Raw genomic sequence first — 27826 nt, forward strand, 5'->3', positions numbered from 1 at the left:
CTCCGAGATTTCGCTTTCCCGATTTCTCGTTTTTTTTTATGATACAAGTTTTTGATAAGTATTTCGTTTTTCCGATTTTTTAATTTTTTGCTTCAATTTCAAAAATTCTTGGATTTCTCGTCATTTCGATTTATCGGTTTTGCGATTCTTCGAGTTTCCAATTTTCCGATGTTTCGATTTTCCGAGTTCTCGTTTTTTTTTGATTTTACGATTTTTTGATAGGTAATTCAATTTCTCGATTTTTGATTTTTTATGTTTCAATTTTTATAATTTTCGACTGCTGGATATCTCAGTTTTTCAATTTAAAAAAAATTTCAATTAATCGTCTTTTCAGTTTATCGATTTTTTTGATGTTGCGATGTTTATGTTTTTCAGTTTTTCGAGTTTCCAATTTTCCAATGTTTCAATTTTCCATTTTTTCGATTTCCGTCTTTTCGATTTCTCGTCTTTTCGATAATCTTTTGATGTTGCGATTTATCTATGTTTTGGTTTTTTAATTTTTCGATTTTTCGGTTTAGCGATGTTTCGATTTTTCGAGTTTCCAATTTTCCGATGTTTCGATTTTCCTTATTTTCGATTTCCCAGTTTTCCGATTCTTCGAATTTAAAATTTTTCTACTTCCCGATTTCTCGTTTTTTTTTTTGATACGATTTTTTGATAGGTATTTCGATTTCCCGATTTATTAATTTTTTTTTGTTTCTATTTTTCGAATTTTCGACTGCTCGATATCTGAGTTTTTCAATTTTAAAAATTTTTCGACTTCTCTATTTATTGATTTTTGATGTTGCGATTTGTCCGTTTTAGTTTTTCAATGTTTCTATTTTTCCGCATTGCGATTTTTCGATTTTACGAGTTTCCAATTTTCCGATGTTTCGATTTTCCATTTTTTCGATTTCCTAATTTTTCGTTTCTTTAAGTTTTTCAGTTTCTGTCTCTTTTTTTGATTTCACAATTTTTTTAAATCTAGATTTCCTAATTTTTAATTTTTTTTATATTTAAAATTTTCTATTTTTAAGGCCAGTTGCTACCTTTTCTGTATGTAATTTTCGATACATTTTATAATTTAATTCTTCATTATTAACATCATGTGAGTTGTGGTTATGAAATTTGAAATATAAACAACACATAATTTTTTTTATACATCGCAAGGGCAATTTTGTTGAAACCAGTTTGAGATCATCCTCTTTTTTTTTTAATTTTAATAAATTTTTTGCATAACGTATCTTTAAAACTCAATATATCAATTATTTAAGGAAATTTCGGAACACGGTTTTCAACACTGTTTTCAACTTACAAAACTCTAAAAATCATACCAGATATATTGTTGTCTAATTTTTTGTTAGAAATGGGACACAGTAAAAAATTTTCAGAAATAATTGAAATGTTGATTTTGTGGCAAAACGTGGTGCAAAAATTTCAACAAAATTTAAAAAAATATATGATAAACTGTTTAAAATTTGCTCGATTTTTACATTTTTCAATTTTTCAGTGTTTTGAGTTTTCGAAAGGGGCCAGGGAAGTTCTGCCGAAATAATCTTCGCCCAATTTTCCATTCCTAAATCATGAAAACCAGGTCCACAGGAAATGTTTAGTCTAAATTGGAACGAACTTAGCAATTAATTTTAATAGCGACATGATAGCTCACTAGTATGTGATCCAAGGCTAATCAAGTTATTATTTTCATTGAACCCTGCTCCCGCCTTGTAAAACCCGCCAATAAAGTCGTTGTTTTTTCCAAGAACCACTGCGATAATTTGCATGGCATCAAGCATCTCCTCCAAATAAGTTCCGTGCTAACGGTCGACCCGATCTGACACCCATTCGTCCGGCGTGGTTGTAGGTAGCGCGATTTTATTGTCATTTGCCAGAATAACTGTACCGTTTTTTCCACTCACGAGCACTCGTAAAAACAGCGTATATTAATTGAAACGCCTCGAAAAATAAACTTGTGTGAAGTAATACGAAGATTACAATGTTTAAAGTGTCTGCAAGAACCCGCTCGAGGCGATCGTTAACAGCACCTCCATAAACGGTCCGTAGGCGGTCTTTGTGATGAACTGTCCTTCGTAATTGCGTATTCATACAATCTAGAAGTCATCGGTTGGAGTGGTTTAGCGAAGTTCGTGTTCCCTAGCACGGCATAATCTCGTCGCTGCAAATACTCGTACACCCCATATTCATATTCACGTCCCTTGATTGTTGCGCCGCTTCCGTCTCGATTGTCACGGTCCAGCAGACAAAACCAAACTGGTCTCCCACTTCCTCGTCCAAGTTTCTCTTTTCAAAACATGTTTGACTCTATGTTGAGTCGATCTCGGTTACGCGAACATTATGTAAATGGACGTAGTTGTCCGAAAGCGAATACCGTGCGAAAAATATCAAACAAATTTGCATCGTAACAACGGGATTAGCCATAATTAGAGCTAACTGTTCGGTTATCTGCATCAGTCGATCCGTCATTACTACCGGTCTTTAGAACTACCTGTGGATTTTACGGTGGCATGAGCCAAGTTTCACGATCGGGACATGCTCCGACGGGGAGATTACGATCAATTAATTTACCAAAGGAGATTTATGACAGCGGTGACGCTGGACTTTCGAGATTTATGCGCACTCGAATCGTTGCGTCACCGAAAGCGAGCTCGTTTTTGCGGCATGACGTTCCGCGGCTAGTCACCTCGTTGCGGTCGAAATTTCGGCCCTGAACGTGGTGTACCTGACCTACCACGGTCATTACCCACAATGCGAGATCCGCGTGTTCCCGCTGACAATCGCCACGAAAAAACCAAATTTAATTTGTGGCTAAGCGGCCGGACAATTTGCAGGTACCTGACAAGTAATTAACATAAATTAATCATTGTGTTTGCTCCTTTGAGGCGATGCTCGCCGCGGTTACGTCGACGGAGCGAGCTGCTTGCGGTAATTAAATTTTTAACGAAATTAATTAGCGCACACCTACGAGGGTTACGTGAAAAGGATCGGTTTGGAGGTTGCGTAACGGAGTTTCGGGCCGAGGAGCGGTGAAAGGTGAAATCGGGGACCGGAAGTGGCGGGCTGGGTGTGTGGCGATGTAAAAAATTGGGGACCCCCGGGGGTGCGATGGGGCGATAACGGGCTAAAGGGTGAGACACGAAAAAAGGGTGAAGATTTATCAGAACCCGAGCTGACTCAGAGCTAAAAAGTAACGATTTGAATAGGTTTTAACTGTGGAATAAAAGTGACAGGATTAAGTGGTTTCATTGTGACAAGTTTGATCGTCACACAAAATAGTCAAATTAAACAAGTCGGGAGTTTAGCTTATGTGGTTATTGCAGAAGAAGCTGAACTATGTCGGAAATAGCAATTAGCAGTAATTGTGAGCTGACCAGACACGAAAGTAGAGTTTGTATGACTGAAAAATTCGATTTCAATCACCATTTCAAAATTCTTAAAATTCGACTTGTCGATTATTGTTTTCGATTCTTTGAAGTGTTTTAATCGGAACTGTGTTTTTTTTTGACCGAGAAAGTTAACCGTTCGGACCTGAGAGACGGATAAAGCGGACATGTCACTTTGCTACAGATAGCATCATGATAAAAAATTGAAAAAAAAATTCAGGAAGCTTTGCAGGTTAATTCTGAACTCGGATTCGTACTCAGCAGGTTCTAATTGGGTAAGAGACCAATTTTCAAAAACCGGAACGCCTAATTAATGTCGATAATTTGAAATAGTTGTAATCCGAAATTTTCTCAATATTAGGTATAAGATGAAAAAATGAAATTCTTCCAACCGACCTGAAATCGAGTCTGTGGACTACTTTTGCAGTAAAGAATTCATTCTTCAGTCGTTGTGTATTTAGTCGTGTAAATTTGAGTTACTAAGAAATAAATTATAGAGTTTAACCCACGCCGATTTTATTCACCGATCAATCGTAACAATACTGTCAGTCGTTTTTTTCTACTTCTCTGCGTAAATCAAAACTTACGCTTTTATCCCCTCCCAAAAATTGATGACGTCATCTCAAAATTGTGCCTAATATAATGTTTTTATAATTACACAGGGTGACTCAAATCAAGAAGGATTCACCCCGCCATTTTCCTGAAAACTTTATCTTTTTAATAAAACCTGAATGTGCGCTCGCGTTCTAAACTTTCTTTTTTTAATTAACTCAGTCTTTGGTAATTACAATCGTTTTAAACATTCACTTTTTTGTCGACGATAAGTACATTTTTTTGTTAATAATCTAGCTTGTCAGGGACCAACTGTGAATTATTTTTAATAATACCTGCACGTGCTCGCTGCGCTCGCATTGTAACCGTTCTTTTTTTGCAATTTAATCTCATGGAAGTGATTTGGAATTTCTGCCAAGCTATCGAGGTTTTGTTGTTTTTCAATTTTTCGATTCTTCGAATTTTCGATTTCTCCAATTTTCTGGTTTTTAAATTTTTCCATTTTTCAACTTATGGGTTATTTATTAATTTTCGGAAGTTTCAAATTTTGGAATTTTACGATTTTTGAGATTTTTCGATGATATTCTAATTTTTCAATCAATGTAAAATTATAGATTTCTTTTCGATTTTTTCATTTTTCCGTTCTTCGATATTCTATTTTTCAATTTTTCGAATTTTTAAATTTTAGATTTTTCGGATTTTTCATGTCGATTTTTATACTTCTCAGTTTTAAATTTTTGGATTTTTCAATTTTACGATTTTTTTTTTCTGGATTTATGGAGATTTTGATGTTTCGATTTTTCAATTTTTCGATCAATCGATTTTTTTTATTCTAAATCTTTCATTTTTTAACTATTCAATTTTGGGCTATTCATTTTTTCGACTTCCTGACTTTTCGATTTTTCGATCTTTTGATAATTCGTTTCTCTTTTTGGCGTGAATAAACATTATTATGATTATTATTATTATAATGTTTCAGTTTTTCGATTTTCTAAATTGTGGATTTTTGGGTTTCTTCGTTTTTCGCTTTTTCGATTTTTAAATGTTTTTTTTTTTTCAATTTTTCAATTTTTTAATGTTTCGTTTTCTCGATTTTTCAATTTTTCGATTCTCCAGTTTTTTGAAATTTTAATTTTCAATTTCAGTTTAAAGACGTTTCAAAAGTTTCGTTTTCTCGATTTTTCAATTTTTCGAATTTTTAAATTTTAGATTTTTCGGTTTTTTCATGTCGATTTTTATACTTCTCAGTTTTAAATTTTTGGATTTTTCAATTTTGCGGTTTTATTTTTTTTTTCTGGATTTATGGAGATTTTGATGTTTCGATTTTAAAATTTTTCGATTAATCGATTTTTTTTTATTCTAAATCTTTCATTTTTCAACCATTCAATTTTGGGCTATTCATTTTTTCGACTTCCTGACTTTTCGATTTTTCGATCTTTTGATAATTCGTTTCTCTTTTTGGCGTGAATAAACATTATTATGATTATTATTATTATAATGTTTCAGTTTTTCGATTTTCTAAATTGTGGATTTTTGGGTTTCTTCGTTTTTCGTTTTTTCGCTTTTTCGATTTTTAAATGTTTTTTTTTTCAATTTTTTAATGTTTCGTTTTCTCGATTTTTCAATTTTTCGAATTTTTAAATTTTAGATTTTTCAGTTTTTTCATGTCGATTTTTATACTTCTCAGTTTTAAATTTTTGGATTTTTCAATTTTGCGATCTTATTTTTTTTTCTGGATTTATGGAGATTTTGATGTTTCGATTTTTCAATTTTTCGATTAATCGATTTTTTTTATTCTAAATCTTTCAGTTTTTAACTATTCAATTTTGGGCTATTCATTTTATCGACTTCCTGACTTTTCGGTTTTTCGATCTTTTAATAATTCGTTTCTCTTTTTGGCGTGAATAGACATTATTATGATTATTATTATTATTGTAATGTTACAGTTTTTCGATTTTCTAAATTGTGGATTTTTGGGTTTCTTCGTTTTTAGTTTTTTCACTTTTTCGATTTTTCAATTTTTCGAATTTTTAAATTTTAGATTTTTCAGTTTTTTCATATCGATTTTTATACTTCTCAGTTTTAAATTTTTGGATTTTTCAATTTTGCGATCTTATTTTTTTTTTCTGGATTTATGGAGATTTTGATGTTTCGATTTTTCAATTTTTCGATTAATCGCGTTTTTTTAATTGTAAATCTTTCATTTTTTAACTATTCAATTTTGGGCTATTCATTTTTTCGACTTCCTGAATTTTCGATGTTTCGATCTTTTGAAAATTCGTTTCTCTTTTTGATGATTGTTATTACTATATAATGTTTCAGTTTTTCGATTTTCTAAATTGTGGATTTTTGGGTTTCTTCGTTTTTCGTTTTTTCGCTTTTTCGATTTTTAAATATTTCTTCTCCCTATGAAGGTATAAATTGCTCCGAAAAAACCAACCTCTAAAATGCGAGCGCAGCGACCACGTTCAAGATAACAGAAATTAGTGATTACTGATTACATTCTTTAATTTCAAATTTTTAAATAACCAAATTGTTCTTAATAATTAGCTTCTCAGGGACAGCAATAAATAATTTTTTGTATTACACCTGAAGGTGCTCGCAGCGCTCGCATTTCAAGGCTTTTTTTCGCATTTATTCTCATACAAGTGTACAGTAAAGACAGAAGGGAAGTTGTTTCGATTCTATTGTAAGAATAAATATCTAGATCTACTTCTTTTCTAAAATAATGAATCGTCGGTATGGCTACTTAATTTGTTTTATTATAATAATTTTATAGACGCCAAATTATTGTGAAAAATTAACTTGGGTACAAGTGTAGGTACTTTTTTCTTTAAGTGTTCATTTGACAAAATCAGTCTCATCTTGATAAGTACTAGCCCCACCCACCCGCCCTTTATTTTCTCAGAGAATATATCATTTGCCAAAATTAGTCTATCTTAGCAAGTACTAGCCCCGCCCACCCACCCTTTATTTTCTTAGGGTGTATGTCGTCTGCCAAATTTTATTAGAAAATATATCATTTGCCAAAATCAGTCTATCTTAGGAAGTACTAGCCCCGCCCACCCACCCTTTATTTTTTTAGGGTGTATGTCATCTGCCAAAGTTCGTCTTATCTTAAATAATAGCCCCGCCCACCCGCCCGTTATTTTCTTACGAGAATATATCATTTGCCAAAATCAGTAGATGTTAGTAAGTATTAGCCCCGCCTACCCTCCCTTTATTTTTAATTAATAATGTAGTTTCTCAAAACATTGACAGTTTATTAAAACAAATCAAAATTACGAAGCTATTTCTTCAACTTTGAAGTTAAATATTTTTAAAATTTTGGTTCAGAGATTTTTTTGAACCTTTTTTTTCAAGTTTCTCAGAGCCTTCTTAACAACGTAGTATCAAGTTTAGGCATCATTTTTGGAACACCTTGTATAAGTTGTTTAATGAAATTTATTATTTAATTTTTGATAAAAATTATCAGAACCTGACCTGACCTGACCTGACAAGCTTCAGGTCATCGGGTTTTCGAGGTTTACAATTTTTACTTCCCGAGCGTAAGCAAAGGAAGTATTGTAATCGAGTCCGTCGGCCGAATCTCTACTTTTACGTTTTCTCGATCTTTCATGACCCCTAGAAGACGAAGAAATAGGTCTCCCATTTCCGTCTGTCTGTCCGTCTGTCCGTCCGTCTGTCCGTCCGTCTGTCCGTCCGTCTGTCCGTCTGCCGTCCCGGATTTTTATTAGACAGATAATCTCCGAAAGTACTGGACCGATTGTTGTGAAATTTTGTACTTATATTAAGAATATGATGTAGATGGTAAAACGCTAACCAAAATTTGTCTAATCATCCCCACCACTAATGCGATGACGTCACTTCAAAATTGTACATAGTAAATGGGTTTTCAATTGTATAAAATAACATAGTCCTACACATGTAGTTTACAACTCCGAATCGACTTTTCACCCGAAACGTCCAGATTTTTGGAAAAAAAATCAAAATTATAAAACAACATTTTGAAATTTAATTTTCAATCTGCTAACCAGAATGCTTTGAAATGTTGCAGATGTTTTAAGGCTATAAAGAGCATCATAAATCTTTAGTCAAAAAATATTTGCTTATCCCCTCCAAAAACTTGATGACGTCAGCTCAAAAGTTTGTGGAATAAATCATATCTAAAATGTACAAAATATGATGAGTCTGTACTTGTGATCTATCACTCCATTCATATTTTTTGGATTTGCATATACAGGGTGACTCAAAAAAATTAATGAAAGCGTAAATTTATTTTACTGATTTACTCAGAAACTACAAAACCGAATGCTTTGAAATCTTGCAGATGTTTTAAGGTTATAAAGAGCATAATAAATGTTTAGTCAAAATATATTTGCTTATCCCCTCCAAAAAATTGATGACGTCAGCTCGAAAGTTTGCCGAATAAATCCTTCTAAACTGTAAAAATATGATGAGTTTGTACTTGTAATTTATCACTCCATTCATATTTTTTGGATTTGCATATACAGGGTGATTAAAAAAAAATTAATGAATGCGTAAATATATTTTATTGATTTAATCAGGAACTACAAAACCGAATGCTCTGAAATCTTGCAGATGTTTTAAGGTCATAAAGAGCATAATAAATGTTTAGTCAAAATATATTTGCTTATCCCCTCCAAAAACTTGATGACGTCAGCTCGAAAGTTTGCCGAATAAATCATATCTAAAATGTACAAAATATGATCAGTCTGTACTTGTGATCTATCACTCCATTCATATTTTTTGGATTTGCATATACAGGGTGATTCAATAAAATTAATGAAAGCGTAAATTTATTTTACTAATTTACTCAGGAACTACAAAACAGAATGCTTTGAAATCTTGAAGATGTTTTAAGGTTATAAAGAGCATAATAAATGTTTAGTCAAAATACATTTGTTTATCCCCTCCAAAAAATTGATGACGTCAGCTCAAAAGTTTGCCGAATAAATCCTATCTAAACTGTACAAAATATGATGAGTCTGTACTTGTAATTTATCACTCCATTCATATTTTTTGGATTTGCATATACAGGGTGACTCAAAAAAATTAATGAATGCGTAAATTTATTTTTTTGATTTAATCATGAACTGCAAAACCGAATGCTTTGAAATCTTGCAGATGTTTTAAGGTTATAAAGAGCATAATAAATGTTTAGTCAAAATACATTTGCTTATCCCCTCCAAAAAATTGATGACGTCAGCTCGAAAGTTTGCCGAATAAATCCTATCTAAACTGTACAAAATATGATGAGTCTGTACTTGTGATTTATCACTCCATTGATTTTTTTTTGGATTTGCATATACAGGGTGACTCAAAAAAATTAATGAATGCGTAAATTTATTTTATTGATTTACTCAGGAACTACAAAACCGAATTCTTTGAAATCCACTGCGAAAAAAAAACATAATAGGCATGCAGTCGTCACGTTTCCGACAGCGAGGGAAGTACTGTCTAAACTCTTTAGACCAATTTTTTAGACTAACGACTCCGTCTCAAGTTCCTCAATTTTTTGACTGATAAATTAAATGGACAAGCCAGATAAAATCGGGTTAGCATCTCCAGGTTTTCAAAGGTCTCTGGAAACCTATCGAGTGTGGTAACAGATCGTGGACTGCTTTTAAATGTTACTTAGAACAAAAATTTAACCATCCTCTGGCAACTGTTGTGAATTTTTATACTTTTATCGTTACATTTTAATAGTTTCAATAAAAATTTTGTTAGCCCAGTATGAACTACGAACACATTTTTTATTTTTTTTTATTTTGTTTTTTTCAGGTGAGTTCCTGCTTCCGCTTCGCCCTTCAGCCCTCGGTAAGGCATTGCATCCACTCACGCGCCGTCCGCCCTATTTTGAGCGTCTTCGCCTCTTTATTTATTTTTTGGCATCTACAATGTCACACTTGCAAAAACAGCCGCCCTGCCAAAACGTTATTAAACCTGAATTACGGCCCCCGATTCATAATCTCCGCACAAAATAAAACCACAAATCACAAACCCGTAAATTTCGCAACTCAAACAAAATAAATTCCGCGACTTAAACCGTCGAATGAAAAAATCGCCATTATTTCGACCAGCGTCGATAAACTGCGAGAATAAGTTAATCTAGCGCGAGGCCATTAATCACTCCGAATTTAAATAAACTGGAATGTTGACAAAAATGCTAAAATTCTTTACATGTATTATAATTTATTCAACGGTAGTCACAAGCAAAAACTTGTCGTGCTAATTGATTTCAATGATGTTTTTGTCATGACGGCCGTCAGCCTTATGCATCTTTCATCGCGGACATGTAGAAAAATCGCTATTTATAGCCACAATGGCGCGGTTAAATCAAATGACAAATATTTGAACACTTCGGGCTTTTATCATCCCACTTTATCAATAAGTTCCGGTATAGCGAATAAAAATAAACATCGAATGGTGTTTCTTTCCGGTGCGATGGGCGGAAATGACGCAACTTTTGTGTCTGAATTCGGAGTTCGACAGGGCGTCGCGTGAGTCCTCCGCTTTTTCCAGACTTTGTCAGCGACTACTCTTATTTGCGTCGCGTTTCGCTCCCCGGCCGATAAATCTCCGCCGCTTTCCTCCATAAATTAAAATTAAGAAATTAATTCCGCCGTTATCAGCGGTGTCGGTTTAATTTGTGGCGTTGTCCGCGCATAAATCCCGCAATAATATTGAAATATTTACTCCAACAAGCCTCCATACGAAACAATGAATAACCAGTATGTAACGTTCGTGATTAATGATGATTTCGCGGAAAGCGCGTTACACTCATTAAATTAATGGCATTATTTCGCTCGATATGAATGCGCCGTTTGATATTTCAGTCGGTTTTGCGAAATTTTACACCGAGTGCTTTCTACAGTTTACACTTTCATAAATTTACATTCGCGAGACGGAGCCGAGCTTTCACCGCGAACTCTGACCTCGTATTCCACTGGAAGTGTTCCAGATGTACGGAGTTCGGTTTCTCGGGCACGGAGCTTTGAAACGTACAAATTGTTTTGTTGGTAACTCGTTTGTCTGGAGGATTAGATGCTATCGACGCTGCTTTGAAATATGCATCCGGTTGGGATCAGATTATTATTATTACGATCACGGGATCGTTTGCTATTAATTAATACTCATATCGGGCTTACTTTATTTTATAAATAATTGGTACTTTACGTAATGGGGGTCATTTATCAAGAGGAGCGGATCGAGATGGGAACGAGTCGGGTCGTAATGATAGTGCGCAGCGAGCGAAAATTTGCATCGAGATTGCATTATAAGGAAACATTCGAAACATATTCACAATCCATAACTGACTTGATGGAAGATACGAGAAAGATTACGTTATCATCAAGAGAGTGCTTAACTAAAACACTGCAAGATTATTTATTATTTAAAATGAAGCGGAGTCAGGACTGAATATTCATAAGTCAAAATTGGGACAATATTTTATAATTGAATGCTTTGTGTTAAAACTCAAAAATGTCTCTATCGCTTTGGATTGAAAACAAAATCGTATCGTGTGTGTATATCACGATTTATTATTAAAAAGTAAACGCGCAAACAAAAATGCAGCAGCTATTTCCGCCCGTGCCGTTTTATTAATTTATTTTAATGAATAATGGCAGGTTAAATTTAGAATGTTTCTGCTATTAATAGCGTCACTGTTCAATATTGATTTTAAATTTTAAAATTATTTACATATAATGAATGTCGGTGCTTTGGTGTCATTATTATGATAAACTCGGACGTTTACGTTTCAGCGTAATGAAATTGTGTCTGAAAATTAATGTTTGGTACATTTCTGGATGCTAAATGTTGTATTTTTGTCAGTGTTAAGTGTGACAATTTTGTTGTCAAATACGAATTTAATCATTTAATCTCGACTTATTTGCACAGAACTTTCTCCCCTTTTCAATACGATGTCTTATTATACAATCTTTATTAAATAACTTCTGGCATTGACGTAATAAATTTTTGCGTCACTAAATATAACCAATCAAGATTTCTTACATCTTAAAATTGACTTCTCAAGGTTCGTTTATTTAAATTACGAAAAGTCGTAACACAATCGGGTCAGTAGTTTTCGATGTGTCCGCTACTTAATTCTCATTGTTATAGATTATATCGAGTGATTTTTTAAATTGCTGCTCTAGTTGCCCATGAGGTAGTTTCAAGTGTTGATGTGAGCGTCATTTAAAAAATCACCCGGTAGAAATTTGTCCGTAAGGAATACTAAGGCGACTTTTTCGCGTTTTCCTTTATTTTTTATATATTACAGGGTATTTTAGTACTGGATCTTATTCAATTTTTTAAGATACACGATGTTCTATTTGAAAAACTCAAATATCGATATTTGAATAATAATTGTAAAGTTATATTTTTTATAAACACTCTGTATATTAGTACTTAATACCATGAAAAAGCGCGTACCTTTTTCTATCTCTCGATAAAATATTACAACAAGAATATATAAAACTATATAGGTTGTGTGCCTAGAAAGCAAAACACTCCGTATAGTCGACAATAATTTTAGTATATGCTACTCAGAGCCGTCTAACTTTAGCCGGTCACTTTTTCCCGTATCTTTAATAAACAAATTAAGGAGATAAGTAATTAACCGCGTTAATGACTCACGCTATATAATTTTCAGTTATTCTCCGTGTGAAAAAAAAAAACCGCCATTGTGTTAACCCTGATTTTTTTTATATTTCTTCTAGCATTAGTAATTAGGGTTGGAAAAAAATGCGCTTAATAAAATCAAAAATCAAGGATTTAAGAAACTATGATTTTTTAGCGTTTTTGGTGTCTTTTTTTCACCTTTTTTGTGGCCTTCTTTTTGTCCTGTTTTTTATCGTCTTTTTTCGCCTTTATTTTTATACTAGTCTTTGTTGTTGTGTTTTACGCACTTTTCGTAGCCCTTTTGTAGCTTTTTTTAAGCTTTTTCAGTCGTTTTTCTTATAGCGTTTTTAGACGTTTTTTATTTTATTTATTACAAATTTTTGGCCCGTTTTATCGCCTTTTTGTCTTTTTTTTTTCGCTTTTTTTTTGCTTATTTCTTGATCTCTTTATTTCTTTATCCGCGTTTTTGTCGCTTTTTTTGTTACCTGGTTTTATCGCAAGTTTTGTGGCCCTTTTTTACTCCTTTTTCAGTAGTAATTCTTATAGCCTTTTTGGACGTTTTTATTCTATTTATTACAAATTTTTGTCCATTTTACCCCCTTTTTTGTCTCTTTTTTTCGCTTTTTTCTTGACCTCTTTATTTCTTTCTTCGTGTTTTTGTCACACTTTTTGTAGCCATTTTGTCTCTTTTTTAGCTTTTTTATGACTTATTTCAAGACCTTTATTTCTTTCTCCACGTTTTTTGTTACCTTTTTTATTACCTGCTTTTATCCCTCTTTGTAGCCTTTTTGTAACTTTTTTTTTACTCTTTTTTCAGTCGTAACTTTTGTAGCCATTTTTGACATCTTTTATTTTATTTATGGCAAACGTTTGGCCCGTTTTATCGCCTTTTTGTCTCTTTTTTTCCCTTTTTTGTTACTTATTTATTGATCTCTTTATTTCTTTATCCGCGTTTTTGTCGCTTTTTTTGTTACCTGGTTTTATCGCACGTTTTATGACCTTTTTTACTCCTTTTTTAGTCGTAATTCTGATAGCCTTTTTCGACGTCTTTTATTCTATTTATTACAAATTTTTGCCCATTTTATCCCCCTTTTTGTCTCTTTTTTTCGCTTTTTTGTTGCTTATTTCTTGACGTCTTTATTTCTTTCTTCGTGTTTTTGTCACACTTTGTAGCCTTTTTGTCTCTTTTTTAGCTTTTTTATGACTTATTTCATGATCTTTATTTCTTTCTTCACCTTTTTTTTACCTTTTTTATTACCTGGTTTTATCCCTTTTTGTAGCCTTTTTGTAACTTTTTTTTACTCTTTTTTCAGTCGTAACTTTTGTAGCCTTTTTTAACATGTTTTATTTTATTTATGGCAAACGTTTGGCCGGTTTTATCGCCTTTTTGTTTCTTTTTTTCGCTTTTTTGTTGTTTATTTCTTGATCTCTTTATTTCTTCATTCGCGTTTTTGTAGTTTTTTTTTGTTACCTGTTTTTATCGCACGTTTTGTGGCCTTTTTTTCCTCTTTTTCAGTTGTAATTCTTATAACATTTTCGACATCTTTTATTATATTTTTTACAAATTTTTGCCCATTTTATCCCCTTTTTTGTCTTTTTCGCTTTTTTTTGCTTATTTCTTGACCTCTTTATTTCTTTCTTCATGTTTTGGCCACACTTTTTGTAGCCTTGTTGTCTCTTTTTTAGCTTTTTTATGACTTATTTCATGATCTTTATTTCTTTCTTCGCGTTTTTTGTTAAGTTTTTTATTTATTACCTGCTTTTATCCCTCTTTCTAGCCTTTTGGTAGCTTTTTTGAAGCCTTTTTGTAGCCTTTTTCAGTCGTACTCTTATAGCCTTTTTGACCTTTTATTTTATTTATGACAGACGTTTGGCCGTTTTATGGCATTTCGTCTCCTTTTTTTATGACAAACCTTTGGCCCGTTTTATCGCCTTTTTGTTTCTCTTTTTTTCGCTTTTTTGTTGCTTATTTCTTGACCTCTTTATTTTTTTTTCGCGTTTTTTGTCGCTTTTTTTTGTTACCTGCTTTTATCGCACTTTTTGTAGCCTTTGTTACTCGCATTTTCAGTCGTCGTAATTCTTATAGCTTTTTTTGACGTCTTCTATTTTATTTATGACAAATTTTTGGCTTGTTTTATCGCCTTTTTTTGTCTTTTTTTCACTTTTTTGTTGCTTATTCCTTGACCTCGTTATTTCTTTCTTTGCATTTCTTGTTGCTTTTTTTATTACCTGCGTTTATCGCAATTTTTGTTTTGTAGCCTTTTTATAGCTTTTTTACTCCTTTTTCTGTCGTAATTCTTGTATGACCTTTTTATTTTATTTATTACATATTTTTGGGCCACTTTGTCGCCATTTTGTCTCTTTTTTTTCGTTTATTTCTTGACCTCTTTATTTCGTTCTTCACGTTTTTTGTTGCTTTTTTATTACCTGCTTTTATCGAACTTTTTGTAACTTTTTTTACTCCTTTTTCAGCCATAATTCTTATAGCCTTTTTGGCGTCTTTTATTTTATTTATGACAAATGTTGGCCCGTTTTATCGCTTTTTTGTCTCTTTTTTCGCTTTTTTGTTGCTTATTTCTTGACCTCTGCATTTCTTTCTTTGCGTTTCTTGAACTTTTTTAGCGCTTTTATCGCACTTTTTGTAGCCTTTTTCTAGGTTTTTTTACTCCTTTTTCAGTTGTAATTCTTAAGTTTTGACGTCTTTTATTTTATTTTAGACATATTTTTCGCCCGTTTCATCCCCTTTTTGTCTTTTTTTTTTCGCTTTTTTGTTACTTATTTCTTGACCTCTATTGCTTTCGTCGTGTTTTTTGTTGCTTTTTTAATACCTGCTTTTATCGCAATTTTTGTAGCCTTTTTCTAGCTTTTTTTTTACTCCTTTTTCACTCGTAATTTTTATAGCCTTTTTTGACCTCTTTTGTTTTATTTATGACAACCGTTTGGCCCGTTTTATCTCCTTTTTGTCTCTTTTTTCGCTTTTTTGTTGCTTTTTTCTTGACCTCTTTACTTCTTTATTCGCGTTTTTTGTCGCTTTTTTTGTTATCTGCTTTTATCGCACTTTTTGTAGCCTTTGTTACTCCATTTTCAGGCGTCGTAATTTTTATAGCCTTTTTTGACGTCTTCTATTTTATTTATGACAAATTTTTGGCCCGTTTTATCGCCTTTTTGTGTCTTTTTTTCATTTTTTTGTTGCTTATTCCTTGACCTCGTTATTTCTTTCTTTGCATTTCTTGTTGCTTTTTTTATTACCTGCGTTTATCGCATTTTTGTTTTGTAGCCTTTTTATAGCTTTTTACTCCTTTTTCTGTCGTAATTCTTGTATGACCGTTTTTAATGTCTTTTATTTTATTTATTACATATTTTTGGGCCGCTTTGTCGCCATTTTGTCTCTTTTTTTTCGTTTATTTCTTGACCTCTTATTTCGTTCTTCGCGTTTTTTGTTGCTTTTTTATTACCTGCTTTTATCGCACTTTTTGTAGCTTTTTTACTCCTTTTTCAGCCATAATTCTTATAGCCTTTTTGGCGTCTTTTATTTTATTTATGACAAATTGTTGGCCCGTTTTATCGCCTTTTTGTCTCTTTTTTTCGTTTTTTTGTTGCTTATTTCTTGACTTCTTTATGTCTTTTTTTGCGTTTCTTGGGTTTTTTTATTACGCGCTTTTATCGCACTTTTTGTAGCCTTTTTCTAGCTTTTTTTACTCCTTTTTCAGTTGTAATTCTTATAGCCTGTTTTGACGTCTTTTATTTTATTTATGACAAATTTTTGGCCCGCTTTATCGCCATTTGGTGTTTTTTTTCGCTTATTTCTTGACGTCTTTATTTCTTTCTTCGCCTTTTTTTGTTGCTTTTTTATTACCTGCTTTTATTGCAATTTTTGTAGCTTTTTTTACTCCTTTTTCAGCCGTAACTCTTATAGCCTGTTTTACGTGTTTTATGTATCACTAGAGAGCGGATTTCTGTCGGGCTAGACAAGGCCAAACTCGGTACGGCTCGTACGGGATGGGAATTTATTGCAGTTACCGGCTGCACTTCGTTTATTTGAGATTAGAATAACGCTGCTTCGTTGCACTCTGCTGTTAATTCCAGTTCTCATTTACTTAGCCGTTTGATTAATAAATCGTTATTTGTATTTATGGAATCAAGTGACAATTAAATTCGGTGATTACCTATCACCCGCTACTGAGTCCCGGCGATGCAGCGCGTCCCCACCTATATCGTGACGTAGCCCGACAGAAATCCGCTGTCTATTTATCACACATGTTTGGCCAGTTTTATAGCCTTTTTGTCTAATTTCTTTTCGCTTTTTTTGGTGCTTATTTCTTGACCTCTTTATTTCTTTCTTCGTGTTACCTGCTTTTATCGCACTTTTTGTAGCTTTTTTTACTCCTCTTTCAGTCGTAATTTTTATAACCTTCTTTAACTTCGTTTTGTTTTATTTTTGACAAACGTTTGGCCCGTTTTCTCGCCTTTTGTCTCTCTTTTTTTCGGTTTTTGTTGCTCCTATTTCTTGACCTCTTTATTTCTTTCTTCACGTTTTTTGTTGTTTTTTGATTTATCCTCTTTTATCGCACTTTTTATAGCTTGTTTAGTAGGTACTCCTTTTTCAGTCGTATTTCTTGCAGCCTTTTTTGACGTCTTTTATTTTATGTATGACACATTTTTGGCCCGTTTTATCCCATTTTTTGTCTCTTTTTTCGCTTTTTTGTTGCTTATTTCTTGACCTCTTTATTTCTTTCTTCGCGTTTTTTCGACGCTTTTTTACCTGTTTTTGTCGCAATTTTTTGACTTTTTTTTTGTCACGTTTTTGAGTCTCTCTGTCCCCTTTTGGTCGCGTTCTTAGCCTTTGTTTTATCAACCTCTTCGCGCCCGCTTTTTCTGCTTTTATTCTTCCTTTTATTCCCTTTTTTGTCGTCTCTCTTGACCTTGCTTAAATGAATCTTAAGTAATGTTTATTAAGTTTTTGATAGCGCTTAATGTTTTATTTATAGTTATTGTAATTTTCATTTTCCACGTATTTTAACACACATTCACAAGAATGCGACTCACTGTCATGTTTGAATCACGTTTCTGGGAGTTTTAAGCAACAAAGAATTTATGTATTTTTATTTACATTGCTAAATAGTAGAAGCATTATTCATGATTACAATGTTTACTCGGATATTTTTAAAGGATTTTGTTGTACTTGTTCTTAAAATTAAAAATGGGTCTCGAGTAGATGTCGAATGAACTTCTCCCCACAAGTTTAATTTTTTTAATGAGTAGTCCCATTAGTTAAAAATCCAGGCGGATTCAAAGACCACAAGTTCAGTAGTATGATATTCCAAAAAATGTAAATAGCATCTACTATGCCAAATTTTTAAGTGACATCATCAAATTGTTGGTGGGGATGATCAGACAAATTTTCTACACGATCGTTCCAAAATACAAATAAAAATTGACATCAACAATCAGTCCAGTAGTTAGAAAATTTGATAAAGGACACAATTGTTTAAATTTTATATTTTAAAACGCTACAAATCGTAAAAGACTTCTTGATTTAAAAATAAAGAAAAATAACTCAAATGACACAAAACGAGCCAAAGAGCGTATTGTTTTGATTAAATTTTATGATCTATTTTTATAATCTATAACTTTATGCAGGTATAACACAGCTAAATTAGCAAATTTAAATATTGAATATAAATTATTATTATTATTATAATACGACAATCAGCCCTTTAAGTCTACACGAATCGCTATAATTAAAAGCAATCGACGCCAATTAATTTTTGCATATTTTGCATATTTCAGCGTCATTTGCATGCTTTTGCATATTTTGACGTATTTTTCGCTTCTTGTTGAGTTTTCTACTTAATATCTGATACAAATAGTTGATTATTGTTATATTAGACTGTATAAAATACTTAGTTTTAAAATCTTCAAGGAGAATTCAGTTATATAATTCCTTTGTCAACAAAACTAATAACAATTAGTGGAGAGAACATGGCTGAAAGCTTACCCACAGCAGTCTGTTAATTTTGTAGATAAACAAACTAACAAAACCGTCAAGGGTGGCTGAAATTTTGAAAATGTTGAATTGCTTGACATTTCGTATAAATACGGAAATAATTTCTAAGAAAAACAGTCGTTCAAAAACCACAACTCTTATTACAAAACCCACACCAACCACATCCACCAAACCCAACAAAAACATCCTCTCCACACAAACCGTCAATCTCCCAATCATCTTCACACCCTGACCCAAATCCCCGAAATCGTTTCCCACTTTCTCACCCATGGCACCTCACAACCCACCCAGCAGCGCTCAGGTGTCCATCAGTTAATAACCCGACCCAGCTAGCGCGACTCCATCGCGCATCCATAACGCGTTACGCAACGACCAGAAATGGTAAACGACCACGTAACAGTGACTACGAAACTAACGCTATTTATTATTTGAACAATGATTCCGCAGGAATTAATAAAATGTAACAAGTAGACGTTACGTAAATATATCACGGGCCGGCAGCCAGTTGCGGCGACCGTCGGGATGTGGTGGGGCGGAGCGGGCGGCCCCCTCTCGCCCCTCCCGCGCGCCGCGGCAAGAAACGAAATGGCCGCCCGAAGTCGGGGAAAGCGCGTTGGCGGCCCGAGAAGAATTTCGGCTGGATTTTTGGCGAGGAGGCGGGAATTTCGGGATTGTTTTGGGGCTGGTGCGGGATGGGTGCGGATTAATTTCGCGGGATTTAGTGGGTTTTTGAGATGGTGGGTGAGATTTGGGGCGGGATGGGGGATTTTTCTGGAAAGGAAATGTCGTGGGAGTGTGTTTTCGCAAACTTGGGTTATAGGTGTTATAATTCGTGAAATTCTATAAACCTGAGTTTGTTTTAAGGAAGTATATATTAAGTAAAAATTAAAAAACATACTTTTCGACTCTGTGGGTATTAATTCGATCTCATTTTAATGGGCCTTTTCTCAATTCAGTGAAAATTGGTCATTTTACTAATTTCAACCTCCGTAACAAAAATCCGGGCTCAGACAATGTCTCCTCTGACTCTTGAATTTTTTCTTAATTTTTGAGTGTCGACACTTTCGAAAAATGACACCAACTGATATATCTGTCTCTAGAAATTAAACGAATCGGGTTTTGAGCCTGAAAATTATTCCACGGGATTAAAAATCTTCAAGGAATCGAGTGAAGTAAACCGCAAGTCCGAATCTAAAACCGTTTTGGAGTTATGTCTCGTTAATGGAATAGAAATGGAAAATTTGAGCATTTCGATTATTTCAAATTATCTCGCTTTAATGGGTCTTCTCTCAACTCAATGAAAATTGGTCATTTTACTAATTTCAATCGCCGTAACAACAATCCGGGCTCAGACAATGTCTCCGCTGACTCTTGAATTTTTTCTTAATTTTTGAGTGTCCACACTATCGAAAAATGACACCAACTGATATATCTGTCTCTAAAAATTAAACGAATCGGGTTTCGAGCCTGAAAATTATTCCACGGGATTAAAAATCTTCAAGGAATCGAGTGAAGTAAACCGCAAGTCCGAATCTAAAACCGTTTTGGAGTTATGTCTCGTTAATGGAATAGAAATGGAAAATTTGAGCATTTCGATTATTTCAAATTATCTCGCTTTAATGGGTCTTCTCTCAATGCAATGAAAATTGGTCATTTTACTAATTTCAATCGCCGTAACAAAAATCCGGGCTTAGACAATGTCTTCTCTGACTCTTGAATTATTTCTTAATTTTTGAGTGTCGACACTTTCGAAAAATGACTCCAACTGATATATCTGTCTCTAGAAATTAAACGAATCTGGTGTGGAGCCTGAAAATTATTCTACGGGATTAAAAAGCTTCAAGGAATCGAGTGATGTAAACCGCAAGTCCGAGTCTAAAACCGTTTTGGATTTATGTCCCATTAATGGAATAGAAATGGAAAATTTGAGCATTTCGATTATAACAATTTATCTCACTTTAATGGGCCTTTTCTCAGTTCAATGAAAATTGGTCATTTTACTAATTTCAACCTCCGTAACAAGAATGCGAGCTCAAAGAATGTCTCCGCTGACTTTTGAATTTTTTCTTAATTTTTGAATTGTCCACACTCTCGAAAAATGACATCAACTGATTTATCCGTCTCTAGATACGAAACGAATCGAGTTATCAGCCTGAAAATTACCGGACAAAATTAAAAAGCTTCAAAGAATCCATTGGTGTAACCGGCAATATCGAGTCTAAAAGTATCTTGGAGTTATGTCCCGTTGATGGGATAAAAATGGAAAATTTCAGCATTTCGACCACATCAAACCACCTCACTTTAATGGGTCCTTTCTTAACTTTATGAAAATTGGTCTCTTTATTAATTCGACCCTCCATAACCAGAATTCGGGCCCAAGCAATGTCTCCGCTGACTCTTGAATTTTTTCTTAATTTTTGGGTTTCGACATTTTCGAAAAATGACACCAACTGATATATCTGTGTCTAGAAATTAAATTTATCGAGTATCGCAGCTGAAAATCACCGAACAGGGTTAAAAAAACTCTAAGAAATCGAGTGATGTAAACCGCAAGTCGCAGTCTAAAACCATTTTGGAATTATGTCCCGTTAATGGGATAAAAATGGAAAATTTGAGCATTTCGATTATATAAAATGATCTCACTTTAATGGGTTCTTTCTCAACTCATTGAAAATTAGTCATTTTACTAATTTCAACCTCCTTAACAAGAATGCGAGCTCAAAGAATGTCTCCGCTGACTTTTGAATTTTTTCTTAATTTTTGAATTGTCCACACTTTCGAAAAATGACATCAACTGATTTATCCGTCTCTAGATACGAAACGAATCGAGTAATCAGCCTGAAAATTACCGGACAAAATTAAAAAGCTTCAAGGAATCCATTGGTGTAACCGGCAATATCGAGTCTAAAAGTATCTTGAAGTTACGTCCCGTTGATGGGATAAAAATGGAAAATTTCAGCATTTCGACCACGTCAAACCACCTCACTTTAATGGGTCCTTTCTTAACTTTATGAAAATTGGTCTCTTTACTAATTCGACCCTCCATAACAAGAATTCGGGCCCAAGCAATGTCTCCGCTGACTCTTGAATTTTTTCTTAATTTTTGAGTGTCGATATTTTCGGAAAACGACACTAACTGATATATCTGTGTCTAAAAATTAAACTAATCGAGTATCGAAGCTGAAAGTCACTGAACAGGGTTAAAAAACTCCAAGAAACCGAATGATGTAAACCGCAAGTCGCAGTCTAAAACCGTTTTGGAATTATGTCCAGTTAATGGGATAGAATTAAAAAATTTGAGCATTTCGATTATATAAAATTATCTCACTTTAATGGGTTCTTTCTCAAGTCAATAAAAATTGGTCATTTTACTAATTTCAACCTCCATAACAAGAATGCGAGCTCAAAGAATGTCTCCGCTGACTTTTGAATTTTTTCTTAATTTTTGAATTGTCCACACTTTCGAAAAATGACATCAACTGATTTATCCATCTCTAGATACGTAAGGAATCGAGTATTCGGCCTGAAAATTACCGGACAAGATTAAAAAGCTTCAAGGCATCAAGTGGTGTTACCGGCAATATCGAGTCTAAAAGTATCTTGGAGTTATGTCCCGTTGATGGGATAAAAATGGAAAATTTCAGCATTTCGACCACGTCAAACCACCTCACTTTAATGAGTCCTTTCTTAGCTTTATGAAAATTTGTCTCTTTACTAATTCGACCCTCCGTAACAAGAATTCGGGCTCAAGCAATGTCTCCGCTGACTCTTGAATTTTTTCTTAATTTTTGAGTGTTGATATTTTCGGAAAACGACACTAACTGATATATCTGTGTCTAAAAATTAAACTAATCGAGTATCGAAGCTGAAAGTCACTGAACAGGGTTAAAAAACTCCAAGAAATCGAATGATGTAAACCGCAAGTCGCAGTCTAAAACCGTTTTGGAATTATGGCCCGTTAATGGGATAGAATTGGAAAATTTGAGCATTTCGATTATATAAAATTATCTCACCTTAATGGGTTCTTCCTCAACTCAATGAAAATTGGTCATTTTACTAATTTCAACGTCCGTAACAAGAGTGCGAGCTCAAATAATGTCTCCGTTGACTTTTGAATTTTTTCTTAATTTTTGAATTGTCCACACTTTCGAAAAATGACATCAACTGATTTATCCGTCTCTAGATACGAAACGAATCGAGTAATCAGCCTGAAAATTACCGGACAAAATTAAAAAGCTTCAAGGAATCCATTGGTGTAACAGGCAATATCGAGTCTAAAAGTGTCTTGGAGTTATGTCCCGTTGATGGGATAAAAATGGAAAATTTCAGCATTTCGACCACATCAAACCACCTCACTTTAATGGGCCCTTTCTTAGCTTTATGAAAATTGGTCTCTTTACTAATTCGACCCTCCGTAACAAGAATTCGGGCCCAAGCAATGTCTCCGCTGACTCTTGATTTTTTTCTTAATTTTTGAGTGTCGATATTTTCGGAAAACGACACTAACTGATATATCTGTGTCTAAAAAATTAACTAATCGAGTATCGAAGCTGAAAGTTACTGAACAGGGTTAAAAAACTCTAAGAAATCGAATGATGTAAACCGCAAGTCGCAGTCTAAAACCGTTTTGGAATTATGTCCCGTTAATGGGATGGAATTGGAAAATTTGAGCATTTCGATTATATAAAATTATCTCACCTTAATGGGTTCTTTCTCAACTCAATGAAAATTGGTCATTTTACTAATTTCAACGTCCGTAACAAGAGTGCGAGCTCAAATAATGTCTCCGTTGATTTTTGAATTTTTTCTTAATTTTTGAATTGTTCACACTTTCGAAAAATGACATCAACTGATTTATCCGTCTCTAGATACGTAACGAATCGAGTATTCAGCCTGAAAATTACCGAACAAGACTAAAAAGCTTCAAGGAATCCATCGGTGTAACCGGCAATATCGAGTTTAAAAGTATCTTGGAGTTATGTCCCGTTGGTGGGATAAAAATGGAAAATTTCAGCATTTCGACCACGTCAAACCACCTTGCTTTAATGGGTCCTTTCTTAACTTTATGAAAATTGGTCTCTTTACTAATTCGACCCTCCGTAACAAGAATTCGGGCCCAAGCAATGTCTCCGCTGACTCTTGAATTTTTTCTTAATTTTTGAGTGTCGATATTTTCGGAAAACGACACTAACTGATATATCTGTGTCTAAAAATTAAACTAATCGAGTATCGAAGCTGAAAGTCACTGAACAGGGTTAAAAAACTCTAAGAAATCGAATGATGTAAACCGCAACTCGCAGTCTAAAACCGTTTTGGAATTATGTCCCGTTAATGGGATAGAATTGGAAAATTTGAGCATTTCGATTACCTATATAAAATTATCTCACCTTAATGGGTTCTTTCTCAACTCAATGAAAATTGGTCATTTTACTAATTTCAACGTCCGTAACAAGAGTGCGAGCTCAAATAATGTCTCCGTTGATTTTTGAATTTTTTCTTAATTTTTGAATTGTCCACACTTTCGAAAAATGACATCAACTGATTTATCCGTCTCTAGATACGTAACGAATCGAGTATTCAGCCTGAAAATTACCGAACAAGACGAAAAAGCTTCAAGGAATCCATCGGTGTAACCGGCAATATCGAGTTTAAAAGTATCTTGGAGTTATGTCCCGTTGGTGGGATAAAAATGGAAAATTTCAGCATTTCGACTACATCAAACCACCTCACTTTAATGGGTCGTTTCTTAACTTTATGAAAATTGGTCTCTTTACTAATTCGACCCTCCGTAACAAGAATTCGGGCCCAAGCAATGTCTCCGCTGACTCTTGATTTTTTTCTTGAATTTTTGGGTGTCGACATTTTCGAAAAATGACACCAACTGATTTATCTGTGTCTAGAAATTAAACTAATCTAGTGTCGAAGCTGAAAATCACTGAACAAGGTTAAAAAACTCTAAGAAATCGAATGATGTAAACCGCAAGTCGCAGTCTAAAACCGTTTTGGAATTATGTCCCGTTAATGGAATAGAAATGAAAAATTTGAGCATTTCGATTATATCAAATTATCTCACTTTAATGGATCCTTTCTCAACTCAATGAAAATTTTTCATTTTACTAACTTCAACCTCCGTAACAAAAATCCGGGCTCAGATCATGTCTCCACTGACTCTTGAATTTTTTCTTAATTTTTGAATTGTCAACACTTTCGAAAAATGACATCAACTGATTTATCCGTCTATAAATACGTAACGAATCGAGTATTCAACCTGAAAATTGCCGCACAAGACTAAAAAGCTTCAAGGAATCCATCGGTGTAACCGGCAATATCGAGTTTAAAAGTATCTTGGAGTTATGTCCCGTTAGTGGGATAAAAATGGAAAATTTCAGCATTTCGACCACATCAAACCACCTCACTTTAATGGGTCCTTTCTTAACTTTATGAAAATTGGTCTCTTTATTAACTCGACCCTCCGTAACAATAATTCGGGCCCAAGCAATGTCTCCGCTGACTCTTGAATTTTTTCTTAATTTTTGAGTGTCGACATTTTCGAAAAATGACTCCAACTGATATATCTGTCTCTAGAAATTAAACTAATTGAGTATCGAAGCTGAAAATCACTGAACAGGGTTAAAAAACTCTAAGAAATCGAATGATGTAAACCGCAAGTCGCAGTCTAAAACCGTTTTGGAATTATGTCTCGTTAATGGGATAGGAATGAAAAAATTTGAGCATTTCGATTATATTAAATTATCTCACTTTAATGGGTTCGTTCTCAATTCAATCAAAATTGGCCATTTTACTAATTTCAACATCCGTAAGAAAAATCCGGGCTCAAACAATGTCTCCGCTGACTCTTGAATTTTTTCTTAATTTTTGAGTGTCGACACTTTCGAAAAATTACACCAACTGATATATCTGTCTCTAGAAATTAAACGAATCGGGTTTCGAGCCTGAAAATTATTCTACGGCATTAAAAAGTTTTAAGGAATCGAGTGATGTAAACCGCAAGTCCGAGTCTAAAACCGTTTTGGAGTTATGTCCCGTTTATTGAACAGAAATGGAAAATTTGAGCATTTCGATTATATCAAACTATCTAATTTTAATGGGACTTTTCTCGATTCAATGAAAATTGGTCATTTTACTAATTTTAACCTCCGTAACAAAAATCCGAGCTCAGATAATGTCTCCGCTGACTTTTGAATGTTTTCTTAATTTTTGAGTGTCGACACTTTCGAAAAATGACACCAACTGATATATCTATATCTGTCTCTAGAAATTAAACGAATCCGGTATCGACCCTGAAAATTATTCTACGGGATTAAAAAGCTTCAAGGAATCGAGTGATGTAAACCGCAAGTCCAAGTCTAAAACCGTTTTGGAGTTATGTCCCGTTAATTGAATAGAAATGGAAAATTTGAGCATTTCGATTATATCAAATTATCTCACTTTAATGGGCCTTTTCTCAATTCAATGAAAATCGGTCATTTTACTAATTTCAACCTCCGTAACAAAAATCCGGGTTCAAATAATGTCTCCACTGACTTTTGAATTTTTTCTTAATTTTTGAGTGTCGACACTTTCGAAAAATGACACCAACTGGTGTATATGTCTCTAGAAATTGAACGAATCGGGTTTCGAGCCTGAAAATTCTTCCACAGGATTAAAAAACTTTAAGAAATCGAGTGATGTAAACAACAAGTCGGAGTCTAAAACCGTTTTGGATTTATGTCCCGTTAATGGAATAGAAATGGAAAATTTGAACATTTCGATTATATCAAATTATCTCATTTTAATGGGCCTTTTCTCAATTCAATGAAAATTGGTCATTTTAGTAATTTTACCCTCCGTAACAAAAATCCGGGCTCAGACAATGTCTCCGCTGACTCTTGAATTTTTTCTTAATTTTTGAGTGTCGACACTTTTGAAAACTGACACTAACTGATATATCAGTCTCTAGAAATTAAACGAATCGGGTGTGGAGCCCGAAAATTATTCTAGGAGATTAAAAAGCTTCAAGGAATCGAGTGGTGTAAACCGCAAGTCCGAGTTTAAAACCGTTTTGGAGTTACGTCCCGTTAATGGAATAGAAATGGAAAATTTGAGCTTTTCGATTATATCAAATTATCTCACTTTAGTGGGCCTTTTCTCAATTCAATGAAAATTTGTCATTTTACTAATTTCAATCTCCGTAACAAAAATCCGAGCTCGGACAATGTCTCCTCTGACTCTTGATTTTTTTCTTAATTTTTGAGTGTCGACACTTTCGAAAAATGACACCAACTGATATATCTGTGTCTAGAAATTAAACTAATCGAGTATCGAAGCTGAAAATCACTGAACAGGATTTAAAAAACTCTAAAAAATCGAGTGATGTAAACCGCAACCGTTTTGCAATTATGTTCCGTTATTTAGACAGAAACGTAAAATTTGACCATTTCGACCATATCAAATTACCTCATTTTAATGGGCTTTTACTCAACTCGATGGATATTGGTATTTTTACTAATTCGAACCTCCGTAACAACGCCTGAATTTTTTCTTAACTTTTGAATTGTCGACACTTTCGAAAAATAACATCAACTGATTTATCTCGAGATAATCAACGAATCGAGTGTCGGGCCTGAAAATTATTAATAGAACTAAAAAGCTTCAGGCAATCGAACAGTTCAAACTTTAAGACGGGGTCTGAAACCGTTTTAGAGAAATTAAGTCATCTAATGGTCACCCATGCATTCATTAAATAAAAAAATAAATCAAATGAAACAAGCACTCTACTGGAAGAGCTTAAACAGCCCAACGTCTAGTTAAGTCGTCCTTGATCTCCGCATCCACTTCCTCGGATTAGCCTGCCCCGACTTCTGACATCACACCAGCTTTCATTGTCCCAAACTTCGATTACCAAAACCCACATACCGCAATTTTTTCCAACCGTCGCGAAATGCAAATTCGGCCGAGCTGCAAGGTCGCCGCCGCAGCCGCCCATTCCGCGCTCCGCCGCCGCCTCTCCTCGCAAAAACTAACCGAATCGCAACTAGTTCCAGGTCCGATAGCAATCAAAAGTACTCTCTTGAACACGTCTCCCGTCAGTTTGTTATGCAGGTCACGTCTGCCGTGTTTCTAGACTGTCATTAAAAGGCATTCGTAATCTATGGATATCCTCTCGTTCTGGTTTGCCGGATGGCCGTTTCTTCGCGTCTTCTTCGCTTCTCTCGGCGTTTCTTGCGCGAGTCCACTGTATGCA

At 34.1% G+C, this 27826-nt stretch overlaps 1 protein-coding gene across 4 annotated transcripts in view; it reads left to right on the plus strand.

Annotated features, from left to right (window-relative positions):
- Positions 1 to 27826, plus strand: part of LOC135124013 (titin) — a 210060-nt gene that overhangs the window by 158663 nt on the left and 23571 nt on the right. For 2 of the 4 annotated variants that reach the window (XM_064048878.1, XM_064048890.1), the window contains exon 4: positions 9735 to 9770. The exons of the other annotated variants lie outside the window; for them this stretch is intronic. In XM_064048878.1, coding sequence (XP_063904948.1) covers positions 9735 to 9770 — 36 coding nt within the window. The remainder of the gene's footprint in view (positions 1 to 9734; positions 9771 to 27826) is intronic. 4 annotated transcript variants of the gene reach the window in all.

Source organism: Zophobas morio, unplaced genomic scaffold (assembly GCF_036711695.1).
Source record: "Zophobas morio isolate AGI-343-1 ecotype UQ-CSIRO unplaced genomic scaffold, CSIRO_AGI_Zmor_V1 ptg000002l, whole genome shotgun sequence".
In the NCBI taxonomy this organism is placed as follows: Eukaryota; Metazoa; Arthropoda; class Insecta; order Coleoptera; family Tenebrionidae; genus Zophobas; species Zophobas morio.